General features: G+C 40.7%; 1 protein-coding gene across 2 annotated transcripts in view; it reads right to left on the bottom strand.

Moving 5' to 3' along the window:
* Window positions 1-238: 238 nt before the first annotated feature.
* Window positions 239-17,260, bottom strand: part of LOC147108127 (protein strawberry notch homolog 2-like) — a 175,184-nt gene continuing 158,162 nt past the window's right edge. For both annotated transcript variants that reach the window (XM_086004619.1, XM_086004620.1), the window contains exons 26-32: window positions 15,680-15,823; window positions 13,661-13,755; window positions 11,297-11,389; window positions 9,981-10,112; window positions 7,674-7,750; window positions 6,109-6,299; window positions 239-4,182 (exon numbers count right to left, since the gene is read on the bottom strand). In XM_086004619.1, coding sequence (XP_085860745.1) covers window positions 3,848-4,182; window positions 6,109-6,299; window positions 7,674-7,750; window positions 9,981-10,112; window positions 11,297-11,389; window positions 13,661-13,755; window positions 15,680-15,823 — 1,067 coding nt within the window. In that variant the 3' untranslated portion in view covers window positions 239-3,847. The remainder of the gene's footprint in view (window positions 4,183-6,108; window positions 6,300-7,673; window positions 7,751-9,980; window positions 10,113-11,296; window positions 11,390-13,660; window positions 13,756-15,679; window positions 15,824-17,260) is intronic.

Below are 17,260 nucleotides of genomic sequence, written 5' to 3'. Positions count from 1 at the left end.
TTACCAAAACTTTATTTTATGCTACAGAGTAATATAAAATTTTGTAAAATGAAGATATTTCATTATGGATACATAGATGTGTAGTGCAACTGTCTTGTGGGATTGGCAAGGTACTGGTACTAGAGAAGCAAACTGTTCAATTAGTATCTGGTAGATATTCTCAATATATTACAAAAAAATTATTGCTGAACAACAAGCACGCATTCAGAGACAGTGAACTGCAAGTTGTAAAAAAAGATAATTGTAGTTTTTTTTTATTTATCATAAAAATGAAAGCATGCTACTATACTCCTTCCTTGAAAGTAGAAAATTAAGAATAATTAGTTTAAGGCACATTTTGATAATTTTTTTTTTTTACATATATACCACTTCATTTCCTACACTTATAAATACAAATAGAAAACAAAGACAACCCAGTAATTTGTAAGTAGGCAAAAGTGCTTGCATTGTTTACAGATACCCACAGCATATACAATAGCTACAATCAATAGAACCATATCGGTTAACAAAATAATTTATGTAAAAAAGTCAATGTACTGTTTAATGAACAAAAAGCAACACGAATCTTTTAATTCATGTAGACAACCCTGATATAAAAGGTAGAAAAGGGCTATTGGATCGGTTCCTGAGGCAAAGAGATTTTATAGCAGGCAACTTAAGATGGTGAATACTTTGGTATTTGTGTTCTATCCTTGTTAGAATACTTTGTGAAAGTAGGGCACAAAAGCAATTAATCTCTGGTTTCTAATATTACAGTGCATCCAAAATTTCTAATGGCAGATTAAAGCAGTTTTTTAAAGCTTTACAGCAGTCCCTGAATTAAATTTGTTTAAAATTACTTTAACAATTACTTGATAGAACATTTATAGTTGGGTGTTTCTAGTCTGCAAAAATTACATACATCTTCCCTATTTCACCATCTGCTCTTCTTACTCCTTGCCATATACACAACCACCTGTATTAGGTGTTCCTTTCTGTATGACAAACAAGCAAATATAACTGGGCCTGTGGGTTATTGAGTATAACTAATGCTATGGCTTGAGCCAGGCTCCAAAATGGATCGAAGCACACCGGATGCTGGCAATGATCTTGTGGGTGTTTTAAAGTGTTCTTACAATCCATTAAATAGGTCAAGGAAAGGGCCATGATATCTACTTTTGATCCATTAAATATCAAATAATAGTGACTTCAGCAAATCTCCATCAATTACAGAGTAATGTAACCGTGTTTGCTTTGATGCATCATTTTCTAACCTTCCTGTCTAATTCATATAACCACATTGACCCCCTCCATTTAATGGGTTTCTCTTTACCAAGTAATAGCAGCATTAATGTCATGCAACCATAATGCTTGGTTCAAATATGTTAACCCGTAATTCACAAAGGTGAAACAACAGCCATTACACATAACCCTGACACACTGAATCAAGTTTCCATGTTTGTCATTTTTGTTTAAATGTCTGGTTGAAAGTTAAAGGTCACTATTTACTCTTGATATTTTTCCTCCAACCATCCTTGGTCTCTTGCCATCATCCAAGGCTTCAATAAGCCAGTTATTATTGTGACCTATTTATTAAACTTTTTGTTTTAAAAACTAGAGTTTCCATTTGCTTGAATTTACTTCCACCAGAACTCTGGAGTAATCAAAGGGAATTAATATTTTTAGGCACTGGATTAGTCATGTTGGGGTTGTAACCAATGTTTTATTGTAACCCTTACATGCTACCAAAAACAGTTACTGAATCACACAAAACACACAAACTGAGGTTCAGACTTGAATAAAGTGATTCATACAGTACTACATGCATGTCAGTTTAACTGAAAAATTGTGATGCAGATTTTAGGCAGCTATGGTGGTAATAGAGACTATCATGTCAGACCATAATTTAAACCCACAAAAGATGGCTTCTCAAATTCCACCATTCTGACTATATCTTCTTCCAGTCTATATATCCACTGGATCAAGATAATTTTACTGTACCTGAGTAAGTGATGCAAGTGTTAGTATAAAGTCAATGTAAGAATGTCTAAAGGACCGAACTGCTTCTTGTCCCCAATGATTACTCCCAGTTTTGAATGGCTGGACAGTGAAAGGAACTTTTTTACCTGTAGCAAGGAACCTGACTTTCATAAAATGAGTCTTTGGGGTCACTCCAAATGGATTGGTAGGTTTACAATACCAATACTGACAATAACCTGAGCAACAGATTTTATTTTATAAAAAACTTCCAGCTTAGAGTCTTTGAACTAAAAAAGTTGCATATTTATTCCGACCATTGCAGCTTATCTGCTCTACAGTGGCACTGCTAGTGAGTTGCTGAGCAATTGAATAAAGAGAAAGAACAGAACTCTTTCTACTGCAGTTCTCTGACCAGAGCAGTTACTGGCGAGAGGAGGTTAGTGCAGTGAAACTCGCAGGACCAACATGAAAGAGAGAGGGGGGAAAAAAGCGATAGAAATAAAATTTAAGGAAAGAAAGTAAATTAAATAACATAAAATATTACTTTATTTCATTTTAAAATGGGAATAAAAACAAGTTAAAAGGCTCCCTGTTCTGCCAGAGCTCACATTCCTGTCGATTCAGTTATGTTTTGAGCACTCTCAACCAGACTGCTCTTCTGTCTCCCATCAGATATCAATCTGCCCCACACACATCTTTCAGGGACAAGAAACAGACAGGACAACCCAATTTAATTTTCTACAACTCCCCAAATTAAAACCAAGGGTTGTAAACCACCACATTCATCTGGAGTGGCTCTACACAAGAGTGAAGTTTCCAGGTTAAAGTTAATATTTCAAGGGGGACATATATAAGCATATAACGAGACTTTAACCAGCACTTTCTGTAACTACACTCTTATAAGCTATTGCATAGTTGCTCCAATATAGTTAAAGAGGACATGTCACAGCCAGCAGGTGATATGACTAATATCCACAAGTCAGGCAGAGTTCGTAACTCTGTGGAGATATTTATCATGTTTTGCTGCTTTCCACAACATATAATTATACCACATGCTTAAAATATATAATTTAGAAACAAATTTACATCTTTATGATATTACAAGTGTGGAGATATGAAAAATATCACCACGGTTCCCAGACCATGTGTGGTATAAAACCTGTTACAATCTTTTTAAAAGATGACGGAGTTTATATTTACAGTCATATAGTTGTACGTTACAATGTTGCACTTTGTTAAAGCATATTAATAGTACATGAATAGTTTACTACACTGTAATTACACTGCTGTTAAGTGCTTATTTAAGCCCCCCAAAAAATGTGTTACATAAAAGGTGTGCAGAACAGCAGTTACTCGACAGCAGAGAAAATGGTACTCTTCCTCAGAAATACAGCTTTTCTAGCAGGTTTCCAAATGTCATGGCGAGTGCTGGGAAAGCTGGCTTTCAGTTTCACTAGGTTGGGACGAACTTTATTTTTCAACCATTGAACCTTATTACCTGTCACTTTGTACAGTTCTCCCTTCTCGTCGGTTTTTGACTGTGCAGAGGACTCATTCCGATCTCCAGTTGTAACTGAACAAATGCTTGGTTGATTACAACACCAGTACCAAAATACAGTGAGAGGAGAAGGGGAGAAGGATGTCAGCTTCTGATAACGCCACACCAAAGATTCAAAGGTTGAAGAAATCTACCTTCAAAGCCCACATTATTGAAGAAAGCTTCAAAGAAAGCAGCTTTGTCCCAGTCCTGGTCTTTATGTGCAGGCAGTATCATTGAAGGGAAAATCTATGACTTACTGTCAATTTTCAGCCTGCTTGTCAATATGATACGAAATATTTCAACTGGAGTCAGGCACTTTAGCATAGCAGCATGCTAGTCTTTTGCTATTCAGCCAGCTTCCCAGAGGTGTGATGGTTGCCCAAACTGAATAACACTTTGTCGATCTTGACTTAGCATTTGATCCTGCTCTCCAAATTGATCATAATCAATCCCTAACAACTCCTGTAAAACTTGTACAGGGTCGAAAGTTTCTGATAAAATCTGAGCATTGTTGGTAAAGGCTTGTTCCCCAGATAAACTGTCCTGTGCATCGCTTTGACATATTTGCAGTACTTGGCTTGCCAGGAGCTGCCGATTCTCCTCCTGTTTTTTCTTTACCGCCATGTCCATTTTCTTCAGCTCGTCGATGACATTATAAACGCAAGCTTCAGGAATCTTTATACCTGTAGAAATCACCAGACAAAAAGTTTGCTTAGATTAGAGAACAAACACAGTCATTGCTGAAGTCAGTTCTTTTATCAGAAGAGACTATTATAATTGATAGCAACTGCCAATTCACAATAAGCACTTGAGTACAACTTGTATTATCTGATGGGGCTGTAGTGTAATAGGGTTGTTTAGAGGGCCTCCCTCCCCATAATGTGACTGGAGCGCTTGAGTAGCATTCCTGTCCCTAAGTGCCCAGTTGGAATGGGTGGGTGCTATGTGGTAGGATTGAGGGTGTAGAATTTTGTGGCTGGTAACAGTAGTGTGGTTATGTTACTGGACTAACAACCTAGAGGTCATACGTTCAAATCTGGTCATTTGTGGACTGGTACCAAAAAGATGACCACGAAAGTTGTCAAAAAGACAACTGGTTCACTAATATTCTTTAGGAAAGGGAACCTGCCATAACTCCAGTCCCATGCTCTGGCCTCAGAGGTGGCACACCAAGGTTTTGTCAGGGAAACTAGGGTTGGGTATTAAATGCTGGCTAGCATCATCATCCAAAAACAAAAACATAATGAACTGGGAGTCTGGATCACAGTTGAGCATGATTGCTGTTCTCACCCAACATTCAGATACATTGGGCCAGAAAATCCAGAGGGAGGGAGGTGCATAAGTGCTCACCTGCAGCCCCGGCCTCTGATCCCACGGGGCCAGGAGGAGCAGGCCTTTAGCGGATTTGGGGTGCATCTGTGGTGGCCTCCATCAGAAACACCGGCTGATCTTGCCAGAATGGGGTGCTGGGCCCCTTGCCTTAGAGAGCTACAAGCTCTGCCCCAACAGCCCCCTTCTCAGGGAGCACTTGAAAATTAAAAATAAAATTGGGTCCCTGATCTTCAGGGGTCCATGCCCCAATCCCAGCCTGGACCCCCCCCCCCCCCCCCCCCCCACCAAGTGGGCCCGGGTGTCAGTGAGGTATGCTTGTGCTGATCCAAGGCCAGGTCCCAACTGAGGGCCAGGGCATGGGAACTCCTGACTTAGAGACTCTCCATACTTGGCACCTGATGAGAGCTAATTAATAAAACCAAAGCCTAGGAAACTTAAATGGTTCACTGCAAACGGTCAAGTTATGTGTTCAAGAAAATAATGATTCCCAATTAAATTTATTGTGGTTCAAAATTGAAATTAGGCCAGTGTTGACAGGCCGATCCCAGAAATCAGTACAATGTTGTCTACTTAACAGAAGGTGTTAATTTTCTTTGCAATAGAAAAAAATCTAATCTAATAAGTAATCTAAAAAAATTCCATCTTAAAAATGACTGTGTGCAGTATTAGCATACGAATCCTTAACAATTTTGTATGACATTCCTTTGAACATTATTGTAACATATATTAATCTATTTTAAATGAGCTAACAACTAAGCTAGAATGAAAGACAAAGGATATCATATAAATATGTTCAGCAGTCATAGCTAATGTTGCACACAGCAACTGGTAAGCACCTAGCTTTTTTCTTCCACCACAAGCATATTATCTACAGCAAAAATGTAGTTCTGTTTCTTGATTTTATTACTCATTAAGGTTTTACAGTTAATGGACAAAATCACTAACTCCAAATGAAATCTATCAAATATATATTTTAAATTTATTAACTAACAGAGTTTGGCAGACTATATTGAAACATTGATTGTAGAAATGTAATTTAATTTCAATCAATATATTCTGCCAGAATAATGAGATTGGTGCATTGAGAACACGCACAAGAGAAAGTATTGGAAATACAGTTTGTTAGACTGAGTGAATCGGTGCATCAATGTGGATAAATTAAACAGATAAAAATATCACTGATTGCGCCACCTAGGGGCAAGTTGGTATATGAACATTTTTCTCGGCAGAGCATCTCTCAGCTAAATCCACGCGAGAACAAGTCAACTTTTACTCACCAACTTGCTTCTTCTGCTCCTTGGTTTTGAGACGTACAATCTGTAAGTGACTGGAACTTGTAACATCAGACATAATGTTTCCAACTTTGTTCCAAACCCTTAGTAGAGCGCCACACAACATATAGTAGTGGCGCAGCCGCATGCCTTGAAAACACTCCTTCCCTTGTTGTACTATTTTACACTTCCCATTCCTGTGGATGACAGAAGATGTATGGACACATTTCAATAATTATTTCAGCCTTATGCACTTCCCTTCCTATGCTGTTGTTTCCAAAAGACATACGATAATAATTATGACCCACCACATATAGTGGGTATGAGACAGACAGTGATCATATAGGGACACAGTAATTGTGTAGCGATTGTATGGCGATACAATGACTGACAGGTTGATTCAGAAATCGTGACATTTCTTTGTGCGCTATTTTAACATACAAAATTAATTAACAACTCGGTTAAAATAAAGGACAAAGGATGTCATGTAAATCTGTAGAGCAGTCATACTCTAATGTTGAGCACAGTAATGTGTAAGCTCCTATCTTTTATGTTTAACTATATCCATAATATCTAGAGGGATATGGCGATCATGTAGGATACAATGATGGCTCAGGCACACAGCACTCGTACAGAATACCAAGAAGGCGTGGTTTCTAGCTGGTCATTATCATGGAAATTGTGCCCAGTCAATCACACCCAGACTAACGATGAGCTAACAGAAATAACTGGGGGGGTGGGTGGGTAGAGTCACACCTAGAGTCTTTAGGATTGAATTCAGCTCCTTCTGATTTGCTCATTATATTGCCAAGTTTGAAATCAGCAGTTCAACATAAAATTATATATAGTGAGAATTTTCAGATAACGTGGAAGTCGGTATTAGCTAAGAAAATGAGAAGCAAACTAAAAAAGACAAGGACCACATACAATGATCAAAAGCTTTTGTTGACAAAATGGTAAATATCAAAATACTAACATAAGCAACCCTTTTCATCAGGGCTTATAGTGAATCTAAACATAATGTGGTAAAATTCTTTTCACACAGTGGTACTGTAATTTGGTCACTGTTCACATGTTCTTCCCAAATATGGAAATAGTGCACTAGCTAAAAAGGCAGAAACTGACAATGTGCTACTCCAGTGTTGGATATCACTTTAAGGCTGAATTTATTTGTGTGCAACAAATCTGCACCTACAGTACTACAATATACAGGGAATGTCAATCCGACACCACCACAATATATATGAAACATTCTTTTACAAAACTGCTTAAAGGATGTTTAAAATGAAATAAACAAATGTAAAGGAACTGCAACAAGACCTGGGGTGATGAAATTACAAATCTGATATGACCTCTGCACTAATATATTGTTCTATCCCCACATACTATAAAACATTTTTTATTAAACAACTTTTATCTACACCCCATCTTTTTAATGCAATACACTTCAATAATGTGCATACCAAACTATATGAGCCATTTGCACAATTTTACTAATTGAGTTTCTGAAGGACCTATTATGAAAGGGGAAACTACTTGAAGCATACCCATTCAAACTGGCAAAACCTTACCAAGCTGCGTGACTGCATTTTTGGAAGGAGAAACTATACAGGTTTCCCCAAAATTCTTTGGCCTCTTCTGGTTCAACCTAAGATATACAAGGAAAATAAATAAATAAAGTATTAAATGAAAAATTGCAACACCGCTGAAAAGAATAAAGAAAGCTAAAAAGATTTAATTTTTTCACTTGCTTTTAATTTGGTTTTGTAGAAATAGCAAATGTGCCAATAAATAGTATAAAACAATCAATATTAAAAAGCCAAAAATGTAAATAAAAAGTAATGCTATCCTGAGTGAAAGTTTAGATCATTTTGCTAATCAGCAGATGAGAGTTAACCATAATTGTTTACTGATGTATCTAAACTTTTCCTGTGCAGATTTGTTTAAAATATATTTAAAGCATTTTTCCAAAAAAACTAGTGTCCATGACACCCACTTAAGTTTCACTACAGTATATTTTTTCAGTACTAAATCTAACCTTTGTGATTATTCCTCTATTTCTTCCTCACAAAAATGTTCCAAACTGTTGTTTATCAACCAATATTCCAAGAACAATGGTTGATAAACAACAGGAAAAAATTGGTTGTTGTACTCCAAATCCAGTCTAACTGCTTTATAGAGAATCATTCTCTCCACAAGGTTTTATTTCTTTGATTACCAAGGATCTATCCTTGGCCCCCACCTATTTCTCACCTACATGTTGCCCCTTGGCGACATCTTCCGAAAACACAGTGTCAGTTTCCACATGTACGCTGACGACACCCAGCTCTACCTCAGCACCACTTCTCTCGACCCCTCCACGGTCTCTAAATTGTCAGACTGCTTGTCATGGATGAGCAGAAATTTTCTCCAATTAAATATTGGGAAGACCGAAGCCATTGTTTTCAGTCCCCGCCACAAACTCCGTTCCCTAGCCACTGACCCCATCCCTCTCCCTAACATCTGTCTGAGGCTTAACCACAGTGTTTGCAACCTTGGTGTCATATTTGACACTGAAATGAGCTTCCAACCACATATCTGCAGCATAACAAAGACCGCCTATTTCCACCTCCGTAACATCGCCCGTCTCCGCCCTTGCCTCAGCTCATCCGCTGCTGAAACCCTCATCCATGCCTTTGTTACCTCTAGACTTGACTATTCCAACGCACTCCTGGCTGGCCTCCCACATTCTAAGCTACGTAAACTTGAGGTTATCCAAAACTTGGCTGTCCGTGTCCTAACTCGCACCAAGTCCCGTTCACCTATCACCCCCTGTGCTCGCTGACCTCCATTGGCTCCCGGTTAAGCAACGCCTCGATTTCAAAATTCTCATCCTTGTTTTCAAATCCCTCCATGGCCTCGCCCCTCCCTATCTCTGTAATCTCCTGCAGCCTCACAACCCCCCCCTCCCAAAGGTATCTGCGCTTCTCTAATTCTGCCCTCTTGAGCATCCCTGATTATAATCGCTCAACCATTGGTGGCCGTGCCTTCTGTTGTCTAGGCCCTAAGCTCTGGAATTCCCTGCCTAAACCTCTCCGCCTCGCTACCTCTCTTTCCTCCTTTAAGACGCTCCTTAAAACCTACCTCACCTGCCCTAATTTCTCCTTACGTGGTCCGGTGTCAAATTTTTTGTCTTATAATACTCCTGTGAAGCGCCTTGGGACGCTTTACTACGTTAATGGCGCTATATAAATACAAGTTGTTGTTGGTAAAGAAAATGCTGGTAGCTGATCAACTGTCACTTCTAAATATTTTTCCCGTGAGGTTTAACCCTTCGTTATACTGTGATTTTTAAAGATATGCAGCCATATATAGCTGTATGCCTTCAAAAAAAATCACAGTACAATGAGGGGTTGAACCCTGCAGGAAAAAAAAATATTTATATAAAATTGGCAAGCCTTTTATAATGTTTGCCATTCAACTTGGATTCAATAATGCAATTTGTATCAAAGTATTGCAAAAATATCAACTTATCACTTGTTCCCGATGTGTTTGTTCTTAACAAAAGTGATGTTTAGGTGTTCTTCCCTCGGTATAAAGACAGCGCCTCTTTAATACCGCTAGATCCAAAATGTACAGTTGTATGATTTTCTGGACTAGTGGGGGCTGCAAAAATTAGTTGTTGGCCGGGGTTTGTTTTATCAGACTTATAAAAGCATTACTGTACAATTATCAGTATTAAAAGCCATTTGCTAATCATCACCTCGAGCACATATAACCTAATGGTGCCAACAATTACACTTCATGTTTCTTTCATCAACTTTTTAGGAGGGGATTTCTCACTGATTGAACCTTGCATATAACTAAATCAGAACCAATCCTGTCATTACAATACTCACTCTTTTGTATTTCTTCCGTAAGTTATCAAAGCTTTCGGGTTGTATTTGTTTGCCAATATTTGGTTTATACAACACATAATTCTTCACAGTAATTTGCTCAGCCAAAAGTGCAAAAGGCTCATTCCCTCTAAGCTGTAAGAAAAAAACCAGTAAGAATGTGTGACGATCCAAGACAGTACTTATGCTTGAGTGACCCAAAGTGTAGGAGTTGTGAGCAATTTTTTTTTAGCATAAAAGCATTATAACTTTCATGTCTCATAAAGCAAAGGCAATTCTACAATCCTGTAAAATGACTTTTTTGTCATACATGAGTATACAAAGCTTCAAACTATCAGACAAATATTCAAATATAATTGATCAAGTGACATTTTACATCTGTGATTACTCAAATCTGAAGTAGTGTATATCAGCTTCATTTAGTGCCGAGTTTCTACTAAACCTCAAATTTATCTGTTAATATCTGCATTTTCCATTGTTTTGACGCAATAGGCTGATTTTAACTCCGGCCAGAACAGAATGGTAGTGGCCCTGGTTTCAAAGCGCCGCACTAACCAACCTTGCTCCGATCCTGCCGGCCGCCATTTTGCCCGGGGCGTATACAAAGGCGGCCCAGGCACCTGCCTGAATTAGACAACAGCCTCGTTTAATTAAGCAAATTTGGGTTCCTGTGTCGTACAAAAGACCCTGAATGCAATTTCGAGGTACAAATGGGAGAAGCGTGCACGCTCTGCCCGTTCTTGCCAGGCGGTGAGCGCCCTAACCAGCAGTCCTTAAAGGAACAGCTGGAGGCCGTTGACAAAACGGCCCAGGAAATAGATGTTTTTTTTTTAGTGGGGCCAAGAGGAGCAGAAAAAGTCCAGGCCGCTGCTGGCACATCCAAAGCTACCCCATATGCCCCTTCCCACCAAGCTTCGACTGTTGGCCGGATCAGTGTGGCTGCCCACAAATTTTCTGCCCTATCAGAACCGGTGAGCTGCAGCAGGGTGGCGGTTTTACATTCACAGGTCACCGGCGGCACAGAATAAGGACTAGACCTCTAAATGGCTCAGGCCTTCTGCCAACAAGAACGGGCAGATTTTTTTTTAAAAATGCTGAAATTTCATTTTTTTGCTGCAAGTTTATTTGTTAAAATGGAGAATATTTCGAATAAAAAGTACTCAAGTTGGACTTCTCTTCGCTTTACTGTACTGAATTTATGCTCATCTGCATTGCAGAAGAAACGGCACCTCCGCTCCTATAACTCACTTTGCTAGAATATATGTCATAATAATTACATGGCACAAGGCAAAGCACAGACAACAAAATGTGATACTAACCCTGTATGAAAGGTAGAAACCATCATTAGATCCGGTCAAGGTGAGTGACTTCTGATAAGCCTCTTCCCAGGGCATGCCCCTATCCACACTTATCTACAGAAAACAAAATAAATGAACAGCAACTTATTACCAATATTTATATCACTCTTTATTTTCCTCCTTTAATTGTACCCTTTACTACCATCTAACACCATGTATCTTATTTCAGTCAATAGGGAGAGCTACAGGCTGCTTGCCAGCTAATGTCCGTACTGTCTAAAATTAACAGGAGGCCATCGTCTGCCAGGGTTGATTAGCCGAGCCAGTTGTTATCTTTCTGGAACAAAATTCTTTGCTCCTATAATAGGCTGGCTGGGGATTACAGAAAGTCATGTTGTTATGGCTACCTGATTTAGAGTAATAGTCAAAGTCAGAGCTCAAAACAAGGCCAATGGTCAAGAATCTGATACACTTGACTGTTGTTACATTTGCAAATTTCCTTTTTCTCGCTACAAAGCCTTTTAACACCATTCAACGCTTTTCATTGGATCTAACTCTTTAAGTAATAAACCAGTCTTCTGAAAAACACAAGTGAAAGAAGTTTCATAATTCAACTGTCTGGTTTGAGTTCTGCTCAAGACCATCACTCTAATTCGGGTAATCTTTACAAATTACTATAGTTGCTGGCTTGCCTATTATATGGAACTGTTCACAGGAACAAATCACTCTGTTTCCAGAGAAATATAAACTGGTAAAATTAATTTTGCCTGAGAAAATGACCTCCTGCCAATTATAAACAGTGGTTGTAAAAGTCTTTGTGATTCTATGGGCTAGCTTTTAAGCCCATTTTACATAGAAACATAGAAGATAGGAGCAGGAGTAGGCCATTCAGCCCCTCGAGCCTGCTCCGCCATTTAATGAGATCATGGCTGATCATCCAAATTCAGTACCCTGTCCCTGCCTTCTCCCCATATCCCTTGATCCCTTTAGCCTTAAGAAATATATCTAAAATATATGAAACTTTTTGCTCACTGCAGTCTGTTAAATGTTCATTATCTGCAGCTGCTCAAAGGTTTTATTTTTCCTGCAATTAATTATTAGGTTTTTTGCTGTGAGTTAAAGCTTACAGCCATAGAATCAACACTGCTATAGGACAAAGCATGATGTAACAATTGCATAGATCTGCATTCTGGCAAACAGCCTTTTAAATAATCAGTTTTGCCTTTTAAAAAATTCATTCTCGGGGTGTGGCCGTCGCTAGCAAGGCAGGCATTTATTGCTCATCCCTAGTTACCCTCAAGAATGTGATGGTGGGACCTCTTGAACTGCTGCGGTCCATGCGGTGAAGGAACTCCCACAATGCTGTTACGTACAGAGTTCCAGAATTTTGACCCAGCAACAATGAAGGAACGGCAATATATGTCCAAGTCAGGTTGGTGTGTGACTTGGAGGGGAGCTTTGGGGTGACGGTGTTCCCATGCACTTGCTACCCTTGTCCTCCTGGGTGGTGGTGGTTGCAGGTTTGGAACGTGCTGCCAAAGAAGTCATGGCGAGTTGCTGCCGTGCATACTGTAGACAGTACATACTGCAGCCACAGTATGCCAATGGCGGAGGAAGTGGATGTTTAAGCCAGTGGATTTGGTGCCGATCAAGCGGATAGTGTCGAGATTCTTGAGTGCTGCTGGAGCTGCACCCATCGAGACAAGTGGAGACTATTCCATAATGCTCCTGACTTGTCCCTCATAGGGGTTAAGAAGAAAGACTTCTGGGAGTCAGGAGGTGAGCTACTCGTCACAGAACACCCAACTTCTGACCTGCTCTAGTAGCCACATTTACGTGGCTGATCCAGTTCAGTTTCTGGTCAATGGTGACCCCCAGGATGTTGATGGCGGGGGACTCAGGGATGGTAATACCATTGAATGTCATGGGGAGGTGGTTGGAGATGGTCATTGCCTGACACTCGTGTGACGCGAATGTTACTTGCCAGTTATCAGCCCAAGCCTGGATGTTGTCCGGGTCTTGTTGCCTGCGGGCATGGACTGCTTCATTGTCTGAGGAAATGTGAATGGAGCTGAACACTGTGCAATCATCAGTGAACGGCCTCATTTCTAATCTTATGATGGGAGAGGTTGGGGGGGGGGGGTAGAGGTCATTGATGAAGTAGCTGAAGATAGTTGGGCCTAGGATGCAGCCCTATGCCTAGAGATAATCATCACATGTAACTGAAAAGGTAAAGATTTTTTTTTAATGTTTTATTTATAGAACTCTTTCAGTTATACCATATGCTAACCAGCTAAAGAGAAAGAGAGAGATGGTGTACAATACAAAATCATGGTTCTCAAACTAATAAATACCATTTATAAGACATGCATAACAATAATTTACCTTATAGAGAACTACTTGTCCATCCTGTGGGTGTCCTGGTGTAAGGAATACCTCTTGACGTTCCTCATATATCTCTTCTACTCCAGGAGCTAGATCTGATGAAATATAAGAGACACAATCAATAAAAGTAACCCTGTGTGTTCAGTGCACTAAGTCTAAGAACCAAATCAAGGCAATGTATGATCATCCAATGCTACCTTAATCTCCCAACATTCCTATGCAAATACTTGAGTTCTGACTGTAGCTGAATAGTAACGGCAAAGAGAACACAGGCCGAAAATTTGGACTTGCACCCAAAGTCGGCGGTGATTGCTTTATGCATTGGTCCCTGCCAGCTGGAGGCCCCACTGAAATTTGGCATCGGGCCTCATATAAATTAACCAGGTGAGCTGCGGAGGGCAACTGAGCGCCCCGATGTAGCTCGCCTGTCGGTGCCTGGCCAATTCCATCCGCCGGTCCGCAGAAAGGTCCTGGGAGAGCAGGGGAGAGGAAAGGGGTGGTCCCAGGCTGGCAGCGGCCTTTTGTACTTTTGTGGAGCACTCCTGCTCTGCCTGGCGCTGCAGGAATTTAACTTTTAAAAGGTTTTCTTGCCATTTCTTGATTGGTCTCCAGCAGTCCCTTTAAAGACCGCTGGTTAGGCTGCTCAAGACCCGGCACAACTAAGCGGAGCTTGCACGTTGCAAACTCTGCCCATTTGTACATCAATTTCAATCATGGTCTTGCAACCGGCATTAGGAGCCCAATTTGCTTAATCAAGGCGTCTAACACCTATATTAGGTAGGCACTCTGGACACCCCAAATATGATCGGCTTCCAATATGATGGCTGGCACAATCATCTTTTTGTTGCTTGCAGTTGAATATTTTCTGAATTCCACTGTTCTTTGCCATACATTGGGGTAATTTTCCCGAACCTGTTGGGAAGAAGGCGGGACTTCAACGTTCGGGTTTTTGACCCGCCTACATCGACGTCCGGCCAATCCGCACGATTTTCCCTTGATTGACCTTGTTAAGCCCACCCAGCGGGCTCAGCAGGCCAATTAAGGGCCACCCGGCAACAGGTGACGTCACAGACTGCAATTTCATCTGTCAAGATTTCTTGACAGATGAAATATCAGTGTTTCACAGCTGTTTGAAGCTGCCAAACACTGACAGTTTGAGTTCTAACATGAGTCCTTCTGCACAGACTCAGATAGAACTCTCAGCAGCACTCAAAGCTGAAGGCTGTCACTTTTCACAGATCGCAGCCGTTCATCTTTAAGTTCCGGCTGAGTGATGGGCTCCCGACGGCTACAGGAAGAAAGGCTGTTAAGGTAAGTACAGGTAAGTAAAAGTTCTTTACACACTTTAGACACACCAAACACACTTACCTTTGCACTCATGCACCCATCACTCACCTGAGCACCGACATCGCGACCCCTCCAACTCCTTCAACCCGACGGCCCGCCTGCTCAACTTGGCATGGTTTGGAGCCGTCGGGAATCCCACACGACACCCCTCAAAATAGGGATTAAGCTAAAAACTGCCTGTTAACTACCTGTTAACAGGCAGTTAATTGGCACTAATCCCTTCCCGCCTGGTTTCGGCGGGTCCCAGTGTGGGGCAGGTACCCGCTGCCCCTGAAAGTTGCATGGGGCGGGGTTTTGGGCGGGATGGTGTCGGGACCCCCAAATTCGGGATTTCCCCCCCAACATGCCCGAAACCCCGCCCAACGGCTCGGGGAAAATCGGGGCCATTGTGTTTATATTGTGAAAGCTCATTTTCCTGTTTATTTCAAAAACTGTAATTAGGTCCGTGAGGCATTGTTACTTTCGTGAGTCCCAATCACCTATGGCTCACACATATGCCATCACTTTCACAACATAACTGTGATTTAAACAAGCAACATCAAATTAGGCATGTGCAACATTTGTGTGTGAAATACATCTACTGCATTTTTCTAACTAGTCACAATATTATGTAGATATAAGATATGAGAAAAGGTGGAAAATCTCGGTTAACACTCTGCTGCTTGGTCGTACCTAGAATTCCCATGTCATATTTTCCATCTTTTTTGTCCTTCTCAATGAGATAATCAAATGTGTCTGTGAAATACTGGAAAAGTGCATTTTGTTTGTGAACCTCGAGTCCAAGAATCCGATTCAGGAATTTTGTGATGCTGCAGTCTGAAACAAAATAGCAACAAAAGTCACATTAAATCACTTCTGTTTTAGGTTATTTATCACCCTTTTTTAACTAACCAAGTATGGAGCAAGCCTCTTTAATGAACTGGTCCATGTTAAGGCTGCCAAATCTCCCGGATTGTCCGGGAGCCTCCCAGAATTGAGGATTGATCTCCCAGGCACTGTTGCAAGCAGCCTGGGAGAAAATAGGGAAGTAGAGAGGAGGTGGAGCTTTGACGGGCGAGCGTGAAGGCCAGTCCCTGGCAGCGCCAGCGTGGCAATTATCCAGCAAAATTGAAGCTCAATGTAATCAAGAGGCGTGAGCACTTTGTGCTCCACTTAACGACTGTGGAAGAGCCATGAAACTTTCATGCAAGGTGCTTAATGGTGTCAGTAATTCGGCCTGGATTGAAAGACTCCAGCATGGCTGGTATACACGGGAAGCGTGTCATTTTTCATTGGCGTGTGAAATAGCATTTAACTCCCAGGATTGCCAACCCTTCTGGATTACAGGTGCTGCCTGACATGCTGAGTGTTTCCAGCATTTTCTGCTTTTGTTTGGGATTACAAAGAATTAAGCACCTTTGACTTCTCGGAGGTGGTGGGGGATCACAGAATGCACCTATCAGGGGTGGCAGGGAACCATTCATGGGGGGCACGCGGGAAAATTTCCCGATACCGAGTCCGCTCCTGCCACTTCGTAAAAACATTTTTTGATAGGCTTACAGGGAGCAAAGGCACTCAACTACAGGGACCCGACCCATTCTAAGATAAGTGCAATAACAGTTGTAAACTGCGATCGAGCGCCATGTGATCAAACCTCTGTGAACATTTCCAACCAGAGTTGGCAATCCGAGCCCGTGTTGATCTGATTTGTTCAGTTTAGCCACAGATTGTCAAAGGACTCCTGATTCCAAATCCTAAAGCACCCATGTAAGTGCTCATAGTTTTTAAATCAGTAAGCCGAATAGCCGAATATATTTAGTCATACACTGAGAGTGGGCCAACTGCAGCTTACTGGCTATAAAGACCTCAAACTCCGGAAGAACGACTGTGTATCATTTCATTAGCATCAAAGACAGCAAAATGATTTCAGAATCATTCAAAGCATGGCTAAATTATCTGTATTTCTTGCAACTAATGTCAGTTTAAGTTAAAAAAAAGTGCCAATAAACCAATATTCCATTCACCACAATCAAGAAGGACAACCATTACTTTTAATGCACTTTGGTTGGGAACACTAGCCTTGTTCAGTTTACGTGACAGTCTAGACGATCTGTGGCCATTATAAGTGGAAGAAACAGTATCAACATTGTTGGTGCTTTCTCAGTGAATTCCATAACCAAACTAGTTTATATCAATTCATATTCAAAACTATTACAGATATTTGAGAAGATGCTGGAACATAATAGGGCCACTTTTAACCAGGCAGAAATATGG

The sequence above is a fragment of the Somniosus microcephalus genome, chromosome 13 (genome assembly GCF_052327205.1).
Source record: "Somniosus microcephalus isolate GS21.2 chromosome 13, FLI_Smic_1.0, whole genome shotgun sequence".
Classification (NCBI taxonomy): domain Eukaryota; kingdom Metazoa; phylum Chordata; class Chondrichthyes; order Squaliformes; family Somniosidae; genus Somniosus; species Somniosus microcephalus.
Note: the sequence above shows the minus strand (reverse complement) of the source record. Positions and strands in the feature narration are given on the sequence as shown.